The sequence below is a fragment of the Mytilus galloprovincialis genome, chromosome 13 (genome assembly GCF_965363235.1).
Source record: "Mytilus galloprovincialis chromosome 13, xbMytGall1.hap1.1, whole genome shotgun sequence".
NCBI lineage: Eukaryota > Metazoa > Mollusca > Bivalvia > Mytilida > Mytilidae > Mytilus > Mytilus galloprovincialis.
In genome coordinates, this window is record NC_134850.1 from 851806 (window position 1) to 875507 (window position 23702).

At 32.4% G+C, this 23702-nt stretch overlaps 1 protein-coding gene across 1 annotated transcript; it reads left to right on the forward strand.

The window, feature by feature from the left end:
* The first annotated feature begins 13566 nt into the window (after window positions 1–13566).
* LOC143056231 (uncharacterized) lies at window positions 13567–20035 on the forward strand. Its single transcript, XM_076229313.1, has 5 exons — window positions 13567–13655; window positions 16402–16573; window positions 16927–17232; window positions 19079–19133; window positions 19945–20035. The coding sequence occupies exons 1-5, from the start codon at window positions 13623–13625 to the stop codon at window positions 20033–20035; spliced, it is 657 nt and encodes a 218-aa protein (XP_076085428.1). The 5' UTR covers window positions 13567–13622.
* The last annotated feature ends 3667 nt before the right edge of the window (window positions 20036–23702 follow it).

Consider the following 23702-nt stretch of genomic DNA (forward strand, 5'->3'; position numbering starts at 1 on the left):
TTTTGTGTGCATCTCCTGCCAAATCAGTATTTGTTGCATCTATATATACTAGGCCAGTAAAATCAATGTAATTAAGTTAAATTTTGGAAGAAAAACCCAAAATTTTGAAAAAAAACCAACCCAAAAATGTTGTTCCATAACCAAAAAATCAATTCTAATCTTCCTTTTGTGTATTGATCCTTCTAGTAAAATTTCCTAGAGATCCATTTACTTATACTCAAGTTATTGTGTGGAAACCAAATGTGTCTTCTCGAAAACAACTATGACATGATTAAGCATTACTCGAAAGCAAATTTTTGACATGCTTGTATTTCCCATTTCCATTCTCAATTTTATTCTGCTGTCATATAAAAACTTGAAAAGTAAGCTACATCATGTACATGTAACAAAAAAATATATATTCAAGAAATGACATAAAACTGACTCTGAATACATGAGACTCACAAACTGAAGATGATCAGGAATACAAATGTTTTTTTATTCGAGTCATATTTTTTTTCACCGAAGCCTTTCAGCGCTATCAATTAACATTATCTAGTCAAAATTTAACACTAGTATTAAGGTTTATCATAACAAATTGGCAAATATGGCCATTATCACCTAAAAAACTACTGTGTACAGACTTATCTGTGCGGTTTGGGAAGTTTTAAATGTTTTTAGATATATAAAAGTTAAATTTATTTGGCATATCTGAAAGATAAAATCATTTTTGGTGAAGGTCTGTATTCAAAATAATTTTTTTGTCCTCTGCTTGAACAGATGTTTTATTAATCAATTTGGGAATCATGATATTTTTTTAGGAAAAATACCATAACCCCTCCTGCCTTTTCAAGTTCAATGATCGTTCCCTAAACATGTTTCATCTGAAATTAAATAATATGTTAATGTAGGCTGAGACATTCGTTCTGAACATGCATGAAAAATTTGCCACTGGACGTTAAACAACCAACAACCAATCAATATATATAGAACATTGTCTTAGTATTTATTTAATAGTTAGCAATACAGCTTATATGTATATCATAAATATGTACATGTATAAAGCTGGTATTTAAGGTAGCGCCTTCCTCATATTAAATATAATGCGTGGAAAGTAATTTATATATTATGTTTAACTGTTATTGCGATCAAATTGATAACAAATTAATGAGTAAAGGTGTCTTCGTAGAGGTCCGCGTTTATATACCATGCATACTGTGGAGTTCGTTTTACATAAGAATTGTAATTATATACGTATCCGTCCAATCCGTACTTATAATGGTTTTTCTTTTACAAATTGTGACTTGAATGGAGATTTGGCACTCAAACCACATCTTCTTATATCTATATAATTCATTTACTGATCGATCGCTGACCGTTATCATAGCTCCTCTTACATAGCTTATTTGACGTATCTGACGCATTCTATGGGTCATCGATCAGTCAAACATCCGGCACCGATCAGTCACCGTTCAGTCATGTTCAAGGAAATAGTTAACATCAAATATCAAAATATCAGAGACATTAAGAATATCACACGAACTTTATGCTTTGTTGATGATGGTGTTACTGTACAGGTATTAGTACTTTAAAAGTTTAAATGTACAACTGTACATAATGTACATATTTAATACTACCCTAAATAAATCCCATTGGGAGGGACCCTTAGAAAGGGTGAACCTACCAGACAGGTAACAGGTAACATGTAACATGTTCACGCCACAGCAGTATCGCCTAAAGTTGCAAGTACTGTAGCCCTTCAACTGTGTCGGTTCTTGTACATCCTCTGCTTTCAAATATTTGGCTTTTAGCGTTCCTGATGCAGTAAATTCAGAAAAGCGCTTCAGACACATGAAATTATTTAACGTGTTGTTTTCACTTTTTTCGGTTGTTAATCTATTATGAATTCAACGTTTAGTTTATAATTGTTACAATAGCTTGTTTATGGTTACCATTTATATCCTGTACATGTTTCGTAAGATCTGTTTCACTTGGTACTGCTTTTACTAATTATAATCATGTTTCTGGTTTATGATTATTTTTATACTTATCACAAGAATAATCAATGTCTGGTAAAATTTAGTCCACTTGGTAGTCTACTGGATGATAAGATCATTTAATTAATTATTTGCTAGTTTCACAAGCATGTTATAATATAACATCTCAAACAGAGACCGATCTAACGGATTTTTGATGTAGGCAAGACAACTCAGGCCTGGTTTGTGTGCCAATTACACAACTCTCAATCCAAGTCACAATGTGTAAAAAGTAAACAATTATACATTGTAGGTCAAAGTATGGCTTACACACAGAGTCTTGGCTCACACCAAAAAGCAAGCTATAAAGGGCCCCAAAATGACTAGTGTAAAACAATTCAATAAAAAAACAATGGTCTTATCTATGTAAAAAAGAGAGAAGCACTTATGAACAACATCAAACAACGACAACCACTAAACAACATGTTCCTGACTTAGGACAGGTCTAGTTGATCGAGTTAAGCTATGTCAATTGATATTTTATAGTGTGTATTTTTATGTTGTAATGTTACATTATTGTCTCAGGCTAGGGTGAGGTTTAACGCTCGTTAAAACGTTAAAACCGCTGCATTTTTATGACCTTCTCCTAAGTAAGGAGACTGTTGTTCAGTGGTTGTCCTTTGTTGGTGTGGTTCATAGGTGTTTCTCGATTCTTGTCTTTTATATATGTAGGACTCGGTGTGAAGGGGTCGCTGAGGTGCGATGGTCACGCTGAAGTGCGATGGTTTACGTCGAAGTGCGATGGTCTGTTCGCTGAAGTGCGCTGGTCTATTTGACGCATGATTGTTAGTTTAAAATCTACGGATGTGCAATTATTATGAGAAGTACATGTAGATTTCTTAACAAGTTAGTAAATGAATTTATATTCATTATTGTATATGTCTGTCCTTAATTACAGTTGCATACTAGATAAGAGATCGTCCTCTGATTTTCTACATGTGGACATATTTCTGTATTAACATTTCATCTTTACTTTGTTTCTCTCATGCGTTTTTCGTTTACCGTAATATCGTAATACAGATAGTATGTCTATATAATTTACAGAATGAAGAACCTTTTGTAGATTTATAAAAAAAATCGCCACCAAAGGTTAACTTTCCCCTATCCACCAATCCTCCCCGTTTCTCGTAGTATTTAAGTTTATAAGCCGATTTGACGCATGATTGATAGTTTATATCTACAGACGTACAGTTATCATGAGAAGTAGAATGTTTAATAGTTAGTATAGAACAGTTATCAAAGGTACCATGATTATAATTAAGTACGTACGCCAGAGGCGCATTTGTCTACATAAGACTCATCAGTGACGCTCATATCGAAATATTTATAAAGCCAAACAAGTACAAAGTTGAAGAGCATTGAGGATCAAAAACATTTATAATTCGTGTTCTATAGCTGTCCAGTTGCATACTAAATGAGAGATCATCCTCTATACGTTGTGTCTCTTTTGAGTTCATCGCTTACGTTATAGTATAATAAAGAGAGTCTGTCTGTGGACCCGTATGTATTTAGAGAATGTCAATCCCAATTGTACTTAAAACAGAACCTTTCGTAGATTTCAAAAAAAAAAAAAAAATGATGCAGAAGATAAACTCTCCCCTATTCACCAATCCTTCCCGTTTGCTGTAGTTTTAAAGATTATAAGCCCCTTTTCAACTTAAAAAGCTGACATACAAATCGACATGAACAGTATTGTAAATATAGTTTGTGTAGACCATCGCACTTCAGCGTAGCTATCAACAAGATAGCGTCAAAATGCCACCATCGCCCTTCAGCTGGATCAGAAACACACTTCAGCGTCAAACCATCGCAACTCAGCGTGACCATCGCGGTTCGGAGTACCATTGCGGTTTAGAGTCCTACACATATATATGTATATAGATATAAAAAGTCCGTACGTTGACCTATATTTTTTTGTCTCATTGGCACTAATACCACATCTTCTTATTTATCTTAACCTGCACTTTTTTTCCATAATAGATAAACTGGTTTCAACATTTTTCTTTAGAATTGTCAGTTTCAGGGATCTGTAATAATGTGTCAGCATCTTTGGGATTTGAAACTCCTCACTAATTAAGACTATCAGCAGTTCATCTAAACAAGATCTTGTCATTTTGTTGACCAGTCAACTAAAATGTTCCTTCAATGACAAACATGACTCTTCGTTATCAGAGGAAACATGGCCAATGTAATGCTTTAGATAAGACGAGCCGACATCATTCACAAATCGTAAGTCTGATTCTTAGTATTATGTATTCGGGTTTTGTTTTCTGTATTTAGTTATGACTTCAGTTTTATAGCATACATTGTTCTAAATAATAAGGATGTTCTTATCATAAGCAGAAAACCATAGCCGGATTTGGCACAACTTTTTTCAACTTTTGATTCTCAGTGCTGTACAATTTTATACTTTTTTTGACTTTCGAACTTTTATATATGGGCGTCACTGGTGAGTCTTGTGTGGACGAGACGCGTTTTTGGCGTATTGAATTTTAAACCTGATGCCTTTTGTTATCTATTATTCATGTTTTTCTTTGCCTAATACGTTCTCCTATTTATTTGTGTTGTAGTTCTATAATATTATGTTGTCATTTTAATGTTATATTTAACATTGCCATTAAAGTGCGAGGTTTGGCATGCCACAAAACCAGGTTCAAGTTATGTTTAATAAAAAAGCGTCATTTTATGAAAGAAAAAAACGTATAATTTATGTATAGGCATCATTTTTAACATCTATTCTTATGACAAGTTGTTCTGCTATGTAATACATGACAGAATAATAAAAGCATGTATTGCTATTTTGTGCATATAATTGAGATTCAAATAGCATATACACTCCAGCTGGATATCACACATGTTCCTGTAAAACTATGATGTCACAAGACCACATTCACATGACATGGAAAAGAAAATGTCTGTCGCCGAAAAATAAAAGTGATTATTGTATGATTGCTTTACGCCACATCAGTTTAAAAGGGCTATATCGCATACAGGGCTATTCTAAATACTATAGCACACCGTTTGTTTTTTGTTTTTTTGTTTTTTTTTTGTTGTTGTTGTAAACAGACAAAAAGTATTTCACTTTCCTAAAACTTTAACTTAAAGACAAAAGACTTATGCACAAATGAAACCTCATCAATAAGATAATATGATAAAAACTTAAAATCATTTAAAACTAATACATCAAATTCAAATTTTTGGAATGTATTCCAATTTCTTTTAAAAATGAAACAATTATTTCAACAGAAATATTATCAAATAAATCACACATATTATTTACATTAATATGTTGTTGTTTTTTTTTTTTTGGATATCGGAAAAGTCAAAATATTCAATTAAAATATGTTTAATTGTATACTTGCAATCGCACGGTATACATATATATACTGGTTGAATTTCATTTTTAAGATACTCATGTGTTATTCAAGCATGATGAACATGATGAAACCAAAAATTTGTGTGTCTCAAATGCTTAAGTGTCACAGTTTCTCAATTAGTGAAAAGATCTATTGTAAAATAGGAATGCATAACATTTTTTTGGACATGTAATTAGCGGGTGCGAGACAACTAGGACCCTCTACAAAAAGAAAACAACCCGCACTGTAAAGGGAGACGACTCAGATCCCGTCAACAAGTCAACTGGGACTATTTATAAAGTCAACTAGAACCGTCTATCAATCGGACCGTCTATAACATGTACAATAAAAAAATCTGGAAAAGTATAAAAGGAGATTTTTTACTTATACCAATAATTTAATAAATGTTTTCGACGATTAAAAGTGTGTCTGATGAGAATCCAGACTTTCTATAATGGGAAAAATTAAGGAAGAGTTGTTTTGACTATAATTGATAGAAAAGACAACTAAGACTGTCTGAGATGAGACAATTCAAGATTACGGACTCAGTACAAATTGTATTAATATGCATCCGTCTATTGTTGAAGATTTAATGACACTCCATTGATTTATTTTCATTTCTGCTGTTTAAAAGCTGTATGAGTAAGCTAACATTGAGTTGACCTATTGACATACTTTGTCTGAGTTATCATTATAAACGGTCCAATTTGACTTTATAGTCGGTCCAAGTTGATTTTATAGACTGTCCGAGTTGACTGAATATTGGATCCGATTTGTCTCGCCAAAAGTTAAGCACCACCTATTTTTATTGAATAGATTTTTTTTCAAATTCTAAAAATCAATTATTCCACGAAAAAAAGAAAACAATTATATAGCAATTTTGTTAATGTATACCATAAACAAACCAGAAATGGAATTTCTGTCACTTATGAAGGTTCTATGCATGTAGGTTTTCCGTTCATAGAAATAGTGTAAATTACACAATTTAGAAACAGAATTTAAGTTTCACTGTTATTTTATTTTTTTACAACAATTGATCACCCAATATTATTAAAATTTTCTACACATAAGCTTTGGCATGTTCGGCAAATTTAATGTCAATATTTTAGTCAATAGCATGTGACACAAACTCATTTCCGGTACAGTTTCATAACACGGCGTATCATTCTCGGTGTAAGCCTTCAAGCTTTAGTTTAGGAAAGTCTGTTGCATTAATGAACAAATACCCCTTTTAAATCGACAACATTTTGTGAAGGTGGATCTCTGTGATTGAGATTTCCGCCAATGGCATCTCAGACATGTTTGATAGGGTTTATGTATGGGGACATGGAAGGCTAAAAAATAGTGTAAATGGCTTGTTGCTCTTTGGACTCGGTTAAAATCCTTGCCCTATGTGTTATAGCATTGTCGTCCATGTACAAGGGTCTTGGCAATGTAGACGCAAGTGGGGGATTATTAAAATGAGGGACTACAATGTTTTAAGGCACCAAATCTCTGTATGTCTGTCTGTTTATGTTGCCCTGCAGAATATGCGTACCCAGCTTATAAGGGTATAAGAAGCAACTCCGTACTGGAACACGACCAGCACTGAATGCAGTCCTTGTGCAAACATTGTTTTTGGTCATAGGCCGTTTTGTTTCCCTGCGAATTTTGTATTATGATGTCTACTGGCAGTAAAAGAAACTGACTACCATCTGAACAATGAGTGTTTTCTCAGCTTCTTATGTTCAAGCATAGATAGTCATTATCCCATTAAAACCTGACGGTAGAGTTCCTACCTGTTAGTACAGGTCTCTATACATCAAGACTTGCTCTTCGGTTGCCTCTGAGAAGTCGACTGACCAATGTACGAACACTAACACGACCACCTGGAGAAACAGTGTATTTGTAAACGCGCAGATGACCTTTGATAAGAGGGTGCTTGACTGCTTTATCGGAGTTCAATCTTTTTGGTCGTAATGGATTTTCTTAGGGTATGTTGAAGGTAGTTCATAACACCAAACAATAATATTTTTTTCGCAATAGTTATAAAAATATTGTTTTCGTGTACGTGTGATTTCAGTATTTTAGATTAATTTAGACGTCCGACCTACATATGGCATCCGCTGTTGTGTTTGCGTTGTATAAGGTCGCGACCAAAAAGCAAGATTTTATATACATCGTTCTATAACATCAGACAGACGTTTATCAAACGACGTTAAAGTTAGGTCGCCGACGTTGCGACCTATTTTCAATCACGACTGTACAACGTACGGTGCCTGCTGGTGGTAGTTTTAAACACATTGATAACAGATTTTTTTTTATTTTACTCAAACTAGAACGTGATCTGTTTTCAACATATCAGGTCATTACTCTTTTGTTTGGATTATAGATACTAGTAATGAACATAATTGTTTCTTATGCATTCATTCAAAAGTTTCCTTCACCAAAAAAATAAAAACATTTTAACTATAAAGTCTGGACGATTTTTAAACACATTTTTGCAATTCTAATTTAGGTCTATATTAAATACCAGACATCAAAATTTAGTTGGAAAATCATTTGCATGGTCTGTCAGTTTTCTATTGAGAAATATCAGGTATCCTGTTTAAATTTTTGATTTAAAATACAACGAGTTATTCTAAATCAGTCGCAATGTGAGGTACATCATACAATTATAAATTTTGGGGTTTGTCCAAATGAATCACTAAATATCATTTTAAAGTTCATATCCGGAATCTGTTGTGTTTGAATGGAAGTTAATATTAAATAGCATTTCATTACAGTGATGAATATGGTATGATACTATACAATGGACACTCTATACTTTCAAGTCAGTAACTTATAATGGATAACATAAAGCATTCATTGCATCATCTTTGTCTTGTTTAACTCTGGATGAAATAGTTTCGGGTAAGAATATTTAATTAAATGAACATGATCATTCTATATTTTATCTATCTTAAGTTGTACTTTTTTTTGGAGAGAAAGGCAGGCGGACGGCTTCCAACATTTCCGTACAATAACTTATAAACCGTTCAACAATTGATTTTCAAATTTTGATTTGTTATTACTAATGACAAAAAGGAGGTGAAGTTCAGTATAAACTTTTTTTACTTGTACCGTTCAGGAGTTACCGTATGTCCCTTGATCTATTGGAAACTGACGGTTGACAACTGTGTCCGTGCAATGGCTTATAAACCTTTCAAGTAATGCTTTTCAAATTGTGATATGCTGATAATGATGACAAAAATTCAGATCAAGTTCGATATATAAGATTTTAACCGTTCAGGAGGTATGGTCCTTGATTTATTGGAAACTGACACTTTATTTCGTTTCCGTTCAATAACTTATGATACAATTTTTATCACAAATAAATATCTACGAATAAATGACGACAACATTTTTTCGATTTTCAAATTTTTGTTGGGATTATAGATACTGAACATTATCGTTCTGTATGCATTCATTCAAAAGTTTACCTAAATAAAAAGTACTGAACACGATATTTAAATCATTTTTGAAAATTTAAATTCAGTACCTAAACTGAAATTGTTAAACTACAATTTTACAATTCTTATTTAGGTCATTGTTAAATACAAGACTTCAAGTTTTAGTTCAAATATCATTTGCATGGTCTGTCAGTTTTCTATTGAAAAAATACCAGGTATCCTGTTTAAATGTTTAGTTTAAATACAACAAGTTATTTAAAATATGTCAATATAAGGTACACATATTCATAAAACAATTATAAATACTGTGATGTGTCCAAATGAATCACAAAATATCCCTTTTAAGTTCCAATGCAGTATCCGTTGAGTTAGAAGTGCTATCAAATAACATTTCACAACAATGACGAATATGTGATGAAATTGCACAATACACACTCTGCACTTCCAAGCTAATAACTCAAAATGGACAACATACAGCATTTATTTCATCATCTTTGTTTTATTAACATTTGTAAATGGATCAAGTAGTTTGAGGTAAGCAAAATAAGTTTAGTAAATATTGTCATCCTACGTTTTATCAATCTTAAATATTTTTAATATCTTTGAAAATGTTACCACAAACAAAATGCAATTACAAGATTTCACTAAACATGTTAACTCAATCTTCAATTGTAAATGTCCTCAGGTTAGTCTTAAATATGTCGACTTATACAAACAATTAAACTATTTTGCAATGTTTTCACATATATTCAAATATTGTTTTAAACTACACTATTAAATAACAAAGCAGGCTAACCGTTGTCACTTGTTAGATGTGAGTCCTTTGTTCTTTAAGAATGATAAGGGGGAGATAACTGATTATTAGAAATAAATCAAATTATCACAATTATATATCTAATTTTGAGAAAATTGATGTAAAATTTGTTAATAACGTGTAATACCATCATTGATTTTCCCCTTTTAGTCTGTTAAATTTGCACTTTTAAAACAAGTTTCAAATAAAGAAATAATTGCTATGGGTAAAGTTTTATCCTGTCAAGTACTATAGACAAAATTTCACAGAACATTCCATTGCATATAAGAAAATAACCATCACTGGAAGTTAACCAATCAAATTTTCACCTCGTTTTTACCTGTGTACAAGCTTTAGTAACCATGTAACCGCATGTTTCCAAAATATTCTAAAGAAACACAAAAAAAATGGTGCTTTGAAACACCCATGATATATGTTTATGACCCGGAATTTGTTTTACTGCAATGACGTAGGATTAATTTCCTACAACTGTGAAATTCAAAGGACTATTTGTTTCGACCCTTTTTCGTATGCAACCGGATGTGACGTACTATGATTTGGTGGTATTACACCTAAAAAATCGAATGTGCCAATAAGTTGATACTGTTAATATGACTAACAAAGACCAATTAATTTTTCTGGCGACGTTATTTGATACATTATTTTACTTTGTACCCTTTTTAAATCGTTCGTTAAGCGATAATATCTACCCGCCCTCTTTATATTCATAATTACTAAATTAAGATAAACTTGTTTTCAACGGCTTTCCTTTTTTTAATTTCAAATACTGACTTTCTTTTGAAGAAAATGCAACAAAAATGAGAAATATTAGTGAAAAAATGGGTAAATGCCAATGAGACAGCATCACTACCAGATAAGATTTCAATCATATATAAATCTGTGAATTATTGACGACAGTAGTTGTCCGATGTTCAAATTAATGAAAGTTAAATTAGTGAAAAGAGACACATCATTGTAGCAAACAAAACCTGCAGGAATCGTAAGAACTTTAAATGGAACAAAGCAATGTGTGTCGATAGACAAGCGCTATTTTCAAAGCAAACATACCCGCCATGCGAATCAACAAGCACTTAAATTGTAACAATCGACAAGATCATAATCTGTTAAATTACAGTGAAAACAATTATTCTGATATCTAAAGAACTAAGACCGCGCAACATGTCGCTAGAGTATTGAAACACCGACGTATCATATCGGTCATTCAATTCGTGATTGTGACTGTAAAATTGCAGTTGTTCTAACTAAAAATTCTGCCGGAGCAGTTTTGTATAAATATGGGTGAAATCTTCAAAATTAAATTGTATTATGTTTACATATAAAATCGTAATTGCACGGTAGATGAAATTCTACATTTGTGAATATTCTTTCACAATAAATCTCTATATTTGTAGTACAAGTTTTAACCGTTGAAAACAATTTTTGGTTATATATGAATTACGATTATACCAAATATCTTTGCCATTTATATATTCATAATTGTTTTTGTACAATCACATTCTCATTTGTGTAAAATTTTGATACTTGATCATAAACCAGAATTTAAAGGCGTTATTCTTTTGTTAAGATTGATAAAGACAGAACAAACAATTTGTTCTTAAAGCATTTAAACATACAAGACGCACGTATACATAAAGATCAATACATCTTTTTTTCAAATCGACTTTTTGAAAAGATCACAGTTCAACGCTTCTTTTGTTATAAGGGTTGGAGTTTACTAATACTATGGTAAATCAATGTGACGGACGTCTTCCTTGAAATGGGAATTGTAGGTTTCATAGTCAAATGCCATACGTGAACATATTGTATTCTATACTGTGTAATTGTGTCCAGTATTTCTCTAATAAAATATTTACTTGGTATATATTTCACATCGTGCAGCCTTTATAAATATAAGATAACAAACCTCTCTGTTTTTCCAAATGATAATTTGAAAGAAGCACTTACAAGTCAGACAACTCAAATACCAAACAAGAGTTAATGTGAAAATTCTCAAAATACCCTAATCGTTTTTTTAATTTACTTTTTTAACTAAATGCATAATAAGACCTATTATACAACTCTCCAGACATCTAACTGTAGAACGAATGGTAGTAAACAATTGGGGAAAGACTACCGTTCTTCATAAATTATTACATTTTGTTAAGTCTCGGTATCCAGTATGAAGGAACTAGGTTATCATCTTACTTTTTTTTTATACAAACCCGAATAAAAATTGAAAACAAATTGTTCAGAGAACAATTGAAGATCTTTCCACTCACATTCACTCAATATAAAAATAATTTGATCAAAACACATTATGTCCGGGCTGAATTGATAGCGTATCACAAACTGATTTTGAAAATACTATGTTTTAGGCACGTTTTTAATTCACTATGGGAGATAATAAGTCACGTCCAGTTAAGTCACTTCTGGTATCAAATAATTGCTTACTTTACTCAGATTCTAAAAATATACAGTTTTTGTATACTTATGCTACTAACCTATTGCAAAACATCAGTATAAATATAAATCTACAGCAAAGGTCAAAATCTAGAACGTCAATTTTACCTTAGACCTTAAACTAAATTTCAAGGTCATAAAGCAAGGACCTCAAATCAAATGACCCGTAGTCTCAACAATCAAAGGGAAATGAGTTCTAACCCAATACAGCTTTTTTTGAATATTAGAGGGGAGGAAACTCCCATCAAATGTCAACGCACCCTTTTAACCAAAATATGTATGTTACGACATGTTGCCGACATGTTGCAAATATCAGTTTAGTAAAAATGTTTTGTCGATATCTTATACGGTTTCTGAAAAGAAACAATATTAAGCCAAAATAAAAGTTTAGAATCTGAACCTTTGACCCATTTTCTTTTTGGTGGACCAAGGACCTCAATTCAAAACACTCTAGGTCTCTATCACTTATGGCTTAACAGTTACAAAAACATTTCAGTTATTTTAAGTACAGAAGCGGAAATAACTCTCATATGGAGTATACGGACCGCTTTGGTCAATTATTATTCTTACGATCCTGAGGATATAACGAGCAAATTGGTGAAATGATTTTGTCGTAATCTTTTACGGTTGTGAAGGAACTGCGCACATAAGAAACATGGTTTTTGACGAGATAACTATTAAAATAAAAAAATGTTTGGTTAAACAGTGTCAGTATCAAAAGCGCAATAACTGTTCGATATCATATGCAAAAAATCTAAGCGACATCCTGCGAAACCACTATTCACCGTAAGATAAAAATGTGGCGGAAGAAGAACACAATCATAATCAGAACAAAAAAAAAAACAGGTCTTTCCACAGAAAACGGGAAGACATAAAAAAGAAAGAAAATAATTTCGGGATCCTCTGTTTATTTCCGTTTTATTAATATTTTTAAGAACAGTGAGCACTAGAAGCGTTATATCTCAAGTGTTGTACATCAAATAGTTTTAAACATGTTAGTTGATGTTACTGACATTAATCTACAAGTTATCCTCCATATTCAATCCGGTGTAAGCATTTACACCCTTTGCCAACACAAACTTAAGCGCGTTTTACTGTTTCCATTTGTCACCTGCAAAATCAAGGTTTGGAATATTGCAATTTCAAACATAAGTCAGAGGCTTTATTATTTGTGTGGCCTTTGCATTTAATGCCGAATCACATTGAAACTATTTTACAAAATAGTATTATCGAGTTCTACCTATTTGTCTTGATTTTTTTATGACTCGGTATTCTTACAAAATACTTTCTAATCCTCTCATCATTAACTCATGTGGACATGTTTGTTTAAAAAATAAGGATATCTGTCTTCTTGATTATAATAATTTGAAGATATATTTACCCGGATATACAATATAACATATATCTTGACATTGACCAACGATGCATCAAGAATATGCAAAATTATAAAGCCAAAGGTTTGGTTATTCAGCATTGTAATCCACTGTTTAAGGTCCAATATCTTAACCTGAGATTTATTAAATATTTATCTGTTTAGATGGCATAGATTATAACTGAAGACCAAATCATGGACATGTTCATCCTTCTGACTTTCCTTCAGGTATGTATGATTTAAATCTGACACCTGTGTTTTATTTTATATGTCTCCGTCTTGCTTCAGAATAAGGAAATTTACCATACAGTTGTCACATCAAAATTATACTAAGTACATATGTTCAATTTAACGTAGTAGAGAAAAAGGATGTGAGGTAATCCATCGATGACACAAAATCAGTAGATGCAGACCAACAACATGAAAAGCAATGACACAGCGACTTAATTGCTGTTCTTCATCTCAAAGTCACAGTAAGGCCTTGCACACGGAGCAAAAACAATCTCACCTCACTGCAAGTTTAAGACGCCCCCTAGCACTGGTTTGAATGGAATTCTTTGCACACTGAAGATCTCACCACAACTGAATTGAAGAACAAAACTATGGAGTAATATCTATACAATGAATCTGGCAAAAAAATCAAACATTATAATTATAAAAAAACAAGATGTGGTATGATTGCCAATGAGACAACCCTTCACAAGAGACAAAATAACACAGTAATTAACATCTATAGGTCACCGTACGGCCTTCAACAATGAGTTAAGACCATACCGCATAGTCGGATATAAAAGGCCCGAAATGACAAATGTAAAACAATTCAAACTAGAAAACTAACAGCCTTATTTATGAACAAAAAGTTAACGAAAAACAAATATGTAACACATCTACAAACGACAACAACTGAATTACAGGCTCCTGACTTGGACAGGCACATACATACAGAATGTGGCGGGGTTAAACATGTTAACGGGATCCCAACCCTCCCCCTAAAATGGGACAGTGGTGTAACGGTACAATATAAGAACGAACTATAACAATCAGTTAACAAAGGCTTAACTCATCAGATAGATACACACAGAAATACATCTAACAAAGACACAGAGTGGAAGGGGCCGGGTAATTGTATATCCCAACAACAAAAAGACACTAAGTACATATCCGAGTGTACTCGCAGTTACTGACAGCTAGTTGAAAGCCAAAACACAACTAATAAAAACAAACATGAATCTAAGACTAGATTATCAATCATTACACCTCCATCATCCAATGGATTTATAAGAATTTATACAACAACGGGGCACATCGAAATACATATTAGATACTATTTGTGTAGAGCGAATAATTACATAAACTGGCATTAAATGGTCGTACACGTTTTTTAATCATATTCAAAATAACGATTCTACTCCGATTTCATGGTTCCCTAATGCAGAAATGTAAAGTGTGGAACCAGTCTTAAAAAAAACAAAGCAGATACAAGTATTTTGACATAGGGAGGGATAAATCATATTTTTACGTTTGATGACTTATTTTTCAACAAACAATCGGCATTCCCAACTGTGCCCATCGTTTTGTCGACTTGTTCCTTTATTCATACGAGGCTGACGTTATACAGGAACGTTTTAGGAAGAAAGATAAGAAGTTAGCAGTATCTTTTAACTTTACTTTCCGCTATATAGATGATATTCTTTCACTAAATAATTCAAAATTTGGTGATTATATTCACACATCTATTCCATGGAACTTGAGATAAAGAATGCAACAGATACAGTTATGTCTGCCTCATATCTTTACTTACATCTAGAAATTGATCATGAGGGTCAGTTGAAAACAAAACTTTACGACAACAGAGATGATTTCAGCTTCCAAATTGTGGCCTTTCCATTTATATGCAGCATAATTGCAGCAGAATTGCAGCAGCCTCTGCATACAGAGGATATATTTCCCAGCTGATACGATATGCCAGGACTATTCCAGGGCTTGTATTTCCCATTATGATTTTCTTTATAGAGGAGTTATGCTTTCAATGACACTATTGAACCAACAGTACCAACTAAACTCATCATAGATACCAGGATTACATTTATTTACGCTGACGCACGTTTCGTCTACAAAAGACTTATCAGTGACGCTCGAATCAGAAGGTATTAAAAAGGCCAAATAAAGTACGAAGATTAAGACCATTGAGAACCAAAAATTCCTAAAAGTTTTGCCAAGTACAGCTTAATGGTACCAAATGGTGAAATTGAATTCACCCCTTCGTAAATTTTACAGACGCCATCACAAGTGGTTTGCCCGTTATGGAATATCCGTTTCATAGATGATAGTGCAAATGTTCCTCATCTAGTGACTACAATCCCTTCCCCTTTTCACTAATGTTACCTACCGAATTAGACTTATTACCGGGTTTGAACTAAAATGAGCCACACGACGGATGCCACATGTGGAGCAGGATCTGCCTACCCTTCCGGATCACATAAGATCACCCCAAGTTTTTGGTGGGGTTCATGTTGCTCAGTCTTTAATTTTCTATGCTATGTTTTGTGTACTATTGTTTGTCTGTTGGTCAATAACCTTTTATAGCCATGGCGTTGTCGGTTAATTTTCGACTTATGGGTTTGAATGTGACTCTAGTATCTTTCGCCTCTCTTTTAAATGTATAGTCGAAAGCCAAGCAAGAAATCAGAGCCTGCATGAGAGATATATTCCTTTATTTCAAATAATTTCCAACAGCAAAGTTTTATAACACACTATCCGTACAACTTCGTATTTAATTTGGCATATCAGCATTATTGGTGAGTCTTATTTAGCCTAAACGCGCGTCTGGCATACACAATACTAAGGCTGGTGTGTTCATAAGTTTTTTACATGCTCACAAATCTTCACCTATGTGCGTCTGTGTTGACAAAATACAATGTTGATTGAATGCTTGCTTAAATTATTGATGAGTATGCATTTATCTATTTTGTAGATGTTATCCTTAAATGAAGCATACGACTTCACTTGTCCATCACAGGGACACTGGATTATTCGGGCAAAATCCATGTGCAAGCCTCCAGAAAATTATACTTGCTTATTTAACGTAACATTTAGAGTAAATGTATACAGAGATATGTGTAATAAACCTAGAATTTTACATTCTGGTAAGCTTTTTTAAATATCTAAACAATTGTCCAGTTAATAATATCATGTAAAATTATTTAGTTGTGAGCTTTATCAGAGTAAAACCGTAAGTAATATTTCAAACAATAACTGTATTTTGATATACAAAAAAAAAATTTGATAACCAATTAAACAGAACGTTTCTTAATAAAAAAAAATACTAGTCTTTTTATCATTTATCGCATTTCATTGTAAATAAAATAATTTTGTTGTGAACATTTTTAATCATATTATTTCGATGTACCTGAATTAAGAAGTGACAAATTCGGTGGAATAACTTATACTGTGAAACATTAATAAATTATAAAGCACTTTCTTTATTTAACATTTGCAGGACAAAAATACGTATTTCAGCCGAACTTAAACAACGCAACATGCAGTGCAACTCGATATCAGCCTTTCCTTTTTTACACAATTGGGAACAGTGACTGCACCTATCAAAAATCACTTTGTAACAGCTTAGGTCAGGAGACGTATAAAATTGGCAACACTTCGGTCGACAGAAAATGTATTTGTAATACCGATAGAGGATATTCGTTTGTCAGGAACCCGAAAAACCAGTGTTACTGCGATCCATCAACTGAAGATTGTTCCTGCTATCTCGGAATAAATCCATACAACGAAACGATTAAAATGAAAGGTAAATTACTAGTCTCTTTTAATCAGGCCTAAATACTATCAATATGTAACAAAAATATGGTGCTGTCTCTCTCGTAATGATGCCAAAAATGTTTTATTGGATTTATATTTAGGGTTAAGTTTAGCATCCCATTGACCGATATTCTATCAAGTGAACGTGATTTTCTATAAAAACTTAATAACAGACAAAAACTGTTTCATCTTTAGATTATACTAAATAAAGGCAACAGTAGTATACCGCTGTTCGAAACTCATAAATCGTTTGAAACAAAACAAATCCGGTTACAAACTCCAACTGAGGGAAACGCATTTTTTTAAATATAAGAGGAGAACAACGACTCACCATTAAAATGTAACACACACAGAAACGAACTAAGCATTATACAAAATCCGATGAGAGTAACAAATATAACATCAAATCTAAATAAATGAATTTGGGATAGAAAAGTACCGTGACACGTCTTATAGCAATGAGAATTCACACTCAACTATAAGAGGAAACAAACGACACAACAGAAACACAACGTTAAAATGTAACACAAACAGAAACGAACTATAATATAACAATAACCATATTCTTGACTTGGTACAGGAGAATTTTTTAAAGAAAAACATGGTGGGTTAAACCTGGTTTTGTGGCATGCCAAACCTTCCGCTTTAATGGCAATGTTAAATATAACATTAAAATGACAACATAGCATTACAGGACTACAATACAAATAAATAGAACATATTGGACAAAGAAACACACGAATAATAGCTAACAAAAGGCACCAGGATTAAACTTTAATACGCCAGAAGTGCGTTTCGTCCACACAAGACTAACTAGTGACGCCCAGATACAAAAAGGTTGAAAGCCAAAACAAGTACAAAGTTGAACAGCACTGAGGACCAAAAGTTCAAAAAGATTGTGCTCAATACGGCTAGGGTTTTCTGCTTGGGATAAGAAAATCCTTATTATTTAGAATAATTTACTTTTTTGCAAACAGTGAAATTCATTAATATTTTATATCGTAAATTCTTATGTCTGATACATTTTTGTCGGTAAATCTTCAGCCTAACCATTATCAAACATTTTGTTACATAGATTTTAGCCTGTTTATTAAAATCAGTATAGGGATTAAGGCTATGAGTATTAATATAATAAGGCCTTTTGTTACTACTGGGTCGATTTCAGTGCATGTGGACATTTAGTACCAATGATATTTCCAGTCAAGTAGTAAGGCTAAAGCACTTTTGTGTTGCTATTAAGGATTATAACAACGTTCATTTTTATGCAAATGGACTTTTTTTTTATTAAAAGTGTAAATATTAAAAATTATAAGGATGTTCTCCCTCCAGGCATAAATACCTTTACTCGTATTTGACATACCATAGATGAATTTTGGTATGCAACTATTTGTTTTTTAGTTTTTATTTGACTTTTAACTGTGCCACTGATGAGTCGAATTTATTTTTTGACATTTCATCGCTCATGTATTGGTCCTATGTCAGAATCCCCGTCAGTATTTGAGTTATTTCATTTAGAACTAGATGGAAACAATGGGTCCTTGATTGTTACTATTGAAATTTGATGCATTATTTACAATTCCATAATTATTTCTTAAAAATGTACATGTTACACACAAATGTGAAGTATTAGCATCTTAATATGAAGAAAACGAATCCCTGGTGTATGTTTATAACTAACAAACTTTATTAGTGCAATGAAGACAATTGATTACATTTGCATACATGATGGTTATCTAATTTGTTACGAAACAAGTTCGGATATTCATGTGTATACCACTTATAGAAGGGAAACATTTTATATAAAGAAAAACAAACTTCTCAATTATATTTTCCAGATATCAATTGCTATGATGACATAGAAATGACAGGAATCAGTTACTTAGGAGATAGGTAAGTGATTTTTTATGTCTCAAATTATATGTCTTTGTTTTGTTCAATTATCTTTATACAATAAACTACATATATCTATATATCTATATATATTTAGTATCATTCGTTGAAGTTATTAAAAAAAAAAAACATAAATTTAAGTTGTCATGATGCGCAAGTGAATATCTATTCCAAAGTTTTTATTTCATAATACCAATACCAAATGGATACAGGTTTATCAGATATGCTCACGGCGAAAAGTTCCTAACATTTCAAATGCTTCATACTTTTATAAACCTGGTACTTTTGATAACTATTTACACCACTGGGTCGATGCCACTGCTGGTGGACGTTTCGTTCCCGAGGGTTTCACCAGCCCAGTAGTCAGCACTTCGGTGTTGACATTAATATCAATTATATGGTAATTTTTATAAATTTTCTGTTTACAAAACGTTGAATTTTTCGAAAAACTAAAAATTTTCTTACCCCAGGAGTAGATTACCTTAGCCGTATTTGGCACACTTTTTTGGAATTTTGGGTCCTCAATGCTCTTCAACTTTGTATTTGTTTGGCTTTTTAACTATTTGGATCTGAGCGTCACTGATGAGTCTTATGTAGACGAAACGCGCGTCTGGCGTATAAAATTATAATCCTGGTACTTTTGATAACTATTTAACTTCTGTATTATTCATCTAAGTAACATCGAAAAAATATCTTAGATTCTGCTATCTGTAACTTAGGGAGTTGAAATTATATAGTTTTATGAACATTTTTCAGATTCGATCTGTACAAAACTATGCGACAAGAAAATGTTTACGCATTTTTTTTATAGGTATAATATATCAAGGAAAATTAAGATCGTTGAGTTTGACAACTACATATACAACGTACACGTTCCTACAAGTAAGTTCAAACCTGATTAACAAAATACCAATCTAAAATAATAAAGTAATTAGAAGACAATATAATCGGTTTTTATTGAGTTGAATTGTGTAAATCTTCATCGTTACTAAATAAAAAGAAAACAGATACAACAAAAGTTAGCATACCCAACTGTGCAGGCATCATGCAATTATAAACTCAGTCAAATGTCGCAATCGGGAATAGGCACAATCGGAAAAATTACAGATTAGTAGAATATACTGATATCTAAGATTTTAAGACCGGGAAAACATATCGCTGGTTAATTAAGACACTGACACATCGCATCGGCCAATCAATTCGTGTTGTTGACCATACAACTTATGAAATGTTAATTGTTCTTTCTCTTAACTCCCTTGAAGTAGTTTTTGTGTAAGGCCTTTGTTAACGAAGTCCACATATTGTGAACATTCACGAACAATATGTTTCAGTTGAGATATAAAATCCCCATACGACGGAACAAAGGGTTAACTGCTGAGAATTGTGAAGTTGACAATTGTAAAATCATTTTGTTTGTCATAGATTCAAGCTTGTGAAAAAAACAAAATATGAATCATACTTTTTACTTTCGGTAGTATCCTTAAAATTACGTTCACTGGAATATATGTACGCACTCATTGAAATGTGGGTTATTGAGTTACAGGACATCGTCAATATATATGAAAATGAAATTGGAAAACTTGGCAAGAGGATTTTTTGTTGTCTTTGAGAGGGTTTTGTGTGAATTCATATTCATATGAGTACAAAAACAAATAGGCTAGTAATGGTGCACAATAATTCTTATTTGAATACCGACCGTCTGATATGGGAATTCACGAAACCAAACAAATATGTGGTCAATAAAAAAAAAAGCACTCTGAAAATATCATCTTCGTTGTACTTGCTGTTGAAATCTGTGTGGTTTCTTCATACAGTCAGGTTGTTCATGGCTCAAACAGACGGAATACATAAAAATTATCAGAAGAATCTTGAATATGTTCAAAGGATAGAGACAATGACGAATATATTAAGCATTTTCATATATCAACCACAGGGATCATCTCTGAAACTGTGGGTCGTTCTCAAAATGATTAAAATCATTAAATGTCAAAAAAGTTAAATAACAAAAATACCCAACTCCGAGGAAAATTCAAAACAGAAAGTCCCTTATCAAATGGGAAAACACAAAAGCTTAAACACATCACACAATGGAAAACAACTGTTATAGTACTGCCTTGGTAAAAACCTATTACCTATATGACAGTCGCATAAAATTCCAATATATTGACAACAATAATTTGGTTGTACAAGTCAGCATGAGGTATCAAAACTGCTGAAATTTTCTTACGTATAATTTTTTTTTAATAAAAAGAGGACATGCTGGCACCATAAATGTATGCGAACAAAAAATTGTAGTTATTGTATTCCAACATTGCTGTCATTTGTCATGTTTGTATTATACATTGAATATTGACATATGGCTGATTTACTATGCAGGTTTATAGACTTACAATTGTAGTGCACATATGGTCAGTGTTTGCTGATGGGGTCACATAATTTTGTTAGACAAGTCATTATGAGGTATCAAAACTACTGACATTTAGTTACGTATCAAATTTGTTAATAAAAGGAAGACATGCTGGCATCCTAAATGTGTGCGAACAACAATTTGTTTTTAGTATTCCAAAATTGCTGGCATTGGTATTATATATTGAATCCTGACATACGAAATATGGCTTATTTACTCTGCGGGTTTATAGTTTTACAAATTAAAGTGCACATATGGTCAGTTTTGGTTGATGTGGTCAAATAATGTTGTTGTAAAAGTAAGCACGAGGTATGAAAACTGCTGAAATTTTGTTACATATCAATATTTTGAAAAAAGTAGGACATGCTGGCACCCTACATTTAAGCGAACAAAAATTTGTAGTTATTGTATTCCAATATTGCTGTCATTTGTATAAAACATTGAATCCTGACAAAACAAATATGGCTGATTTACTATGCAGGTATACAGATTTACAAATTAATGTGCACATATGGTCAGTTTTGGTTGATGCGGTCAAACAATTTTGTCGTACAAGTCACCATGAGGTATCAACACTACTGAAATTTTGTTACGTATTAATATTTTGAATTAAAGGAGGACATGCTGACACCTAAAATTTATGCGAACAAAAATTTGTAGTTATTGTATTCCAATATTGCTTTGTATTATACATTGAATCCTAACGTAAAAAATATGGATGATTTACTATGCAAGTATATAGATTTACAAATTAAAGTGTACATATGGTCAGTTTTGGTTGATGCGGTCAAAATTTTCTTGTACAAGTCAGCATGAGGTATCAAAACTGCTGAAATTTTGTTACGTATCAATATTTTGAATAAAAGGAAGACATGCTGACACCCTAAATTTATGCGAACAATAATTTGTAGTTATTGTATTCCAATATTCCTGTCATTGGTATTATACATTATATCCTCGCATAAAAAATATGGCTGATTTACTATGCGGGTATACAAATTTTTATAATTAAGTGCAAATATGGACAGTTTAGATTGATGCGGTCAAATAATTTTGTTGAAAAAGTCAGCATGAGGTATCAAAACTGCTGAAATATTGTTACGTATCAATATTTTGAATAAAAGGAGGACAAGCTGACACCCTAAATGTATGAACAAGAATTTGTAGTTATTGTATTCCAATATTGCTGTCATTTCTATTAAACATTGAATCCTGACATAAAAAATATGGCTGATTTACTATGTGGCTATGTATATTTACAAAATAAAGTGCAAATATAGTCAGTTTTGGTTGATGCAGTCAACACATTTTGTTGTACAAGTCAGCCTGATTTATCAAAACTACTAAAATTTTGTTATATATCATTATATTGAATTAAAGGAGGCAATGCTGGCACCCTAAATATATGCAGACAAAATTTTGTAGTCATGTGTTCCAATATTGCTTTCATTTTGTATTATAAATTCTATCGTGGCATTGAAATATTGGTGATATACTATGCGGGTATATAGATATACATAATAAAATGCAAATATTGTTGAATTTGATAGGTATTGAAATATATATATTCAATGCCCGTTAGCATTGTAACCAAGATCGTTTTTTAATTCATAGAAAGGCAGATCATGGATAAATTTGTATAACAAGTTACGTTTTATGCGTACTTTATTTACAAATATATGTATTTAATCCTGTTTATATCACGGAAGTATTGATTTAACTTTATTTTTCGATGTTTATACCAAAAAAACAATTTGGCAAAGATATTAAAACATGTTTTAATAAATCGACGTAGAGCGGTCCTGGTTACAAGTAACTTAGTGTTGAGCGGACCTGTTTCCAAGTTAACTTTTTGGCAGACATAAAAACAGTCCTAGGACCAAGTCCGCTTTTCAAGTTAACAAGATTTTGGTCTTAGGACTGGCCATAGCAATCCTAAATCCTGTCACAGGCTAACTTTGACCAGTCCAAATTACTGGTTATCAAGTTAATAACATTAACGGTACCAATTTTTCTGCACCAGATGCGCATTTCGACAAATAATGTCTCTTCAGTGATGCTCGTGGCCAAATTATGTAAAATCCAAAGCTTATATAAAAGAGGGACGAAAGATACCAAAGGGACAGTCAAACTCATAAATGTAAAACAAACTGACAACGCCA

Bases quoted from the DNA above. Each gene is read 5' to 3' on its own strand.
- LOC143056231 (XM_076229313.1), top strand. From the start codon at position 13,623: ATGGACATGTTCATCCTTCTGACTTTCCTTCAG. The intron at 13,656-16,401 runs GTATGTATGATT...TCTATTTTGTAG, and splicing joins TCCTTCTGACTTTCCTTCAG to ATGTTATCCTTAAATGAAGC. The intron at 17,233-19,078 runs GTAAATTACTAG...TATATTTTCCAG, and splicing joins CGAAACGATTAAAATGAAAG to ATATCAATTGCTATGATGAC.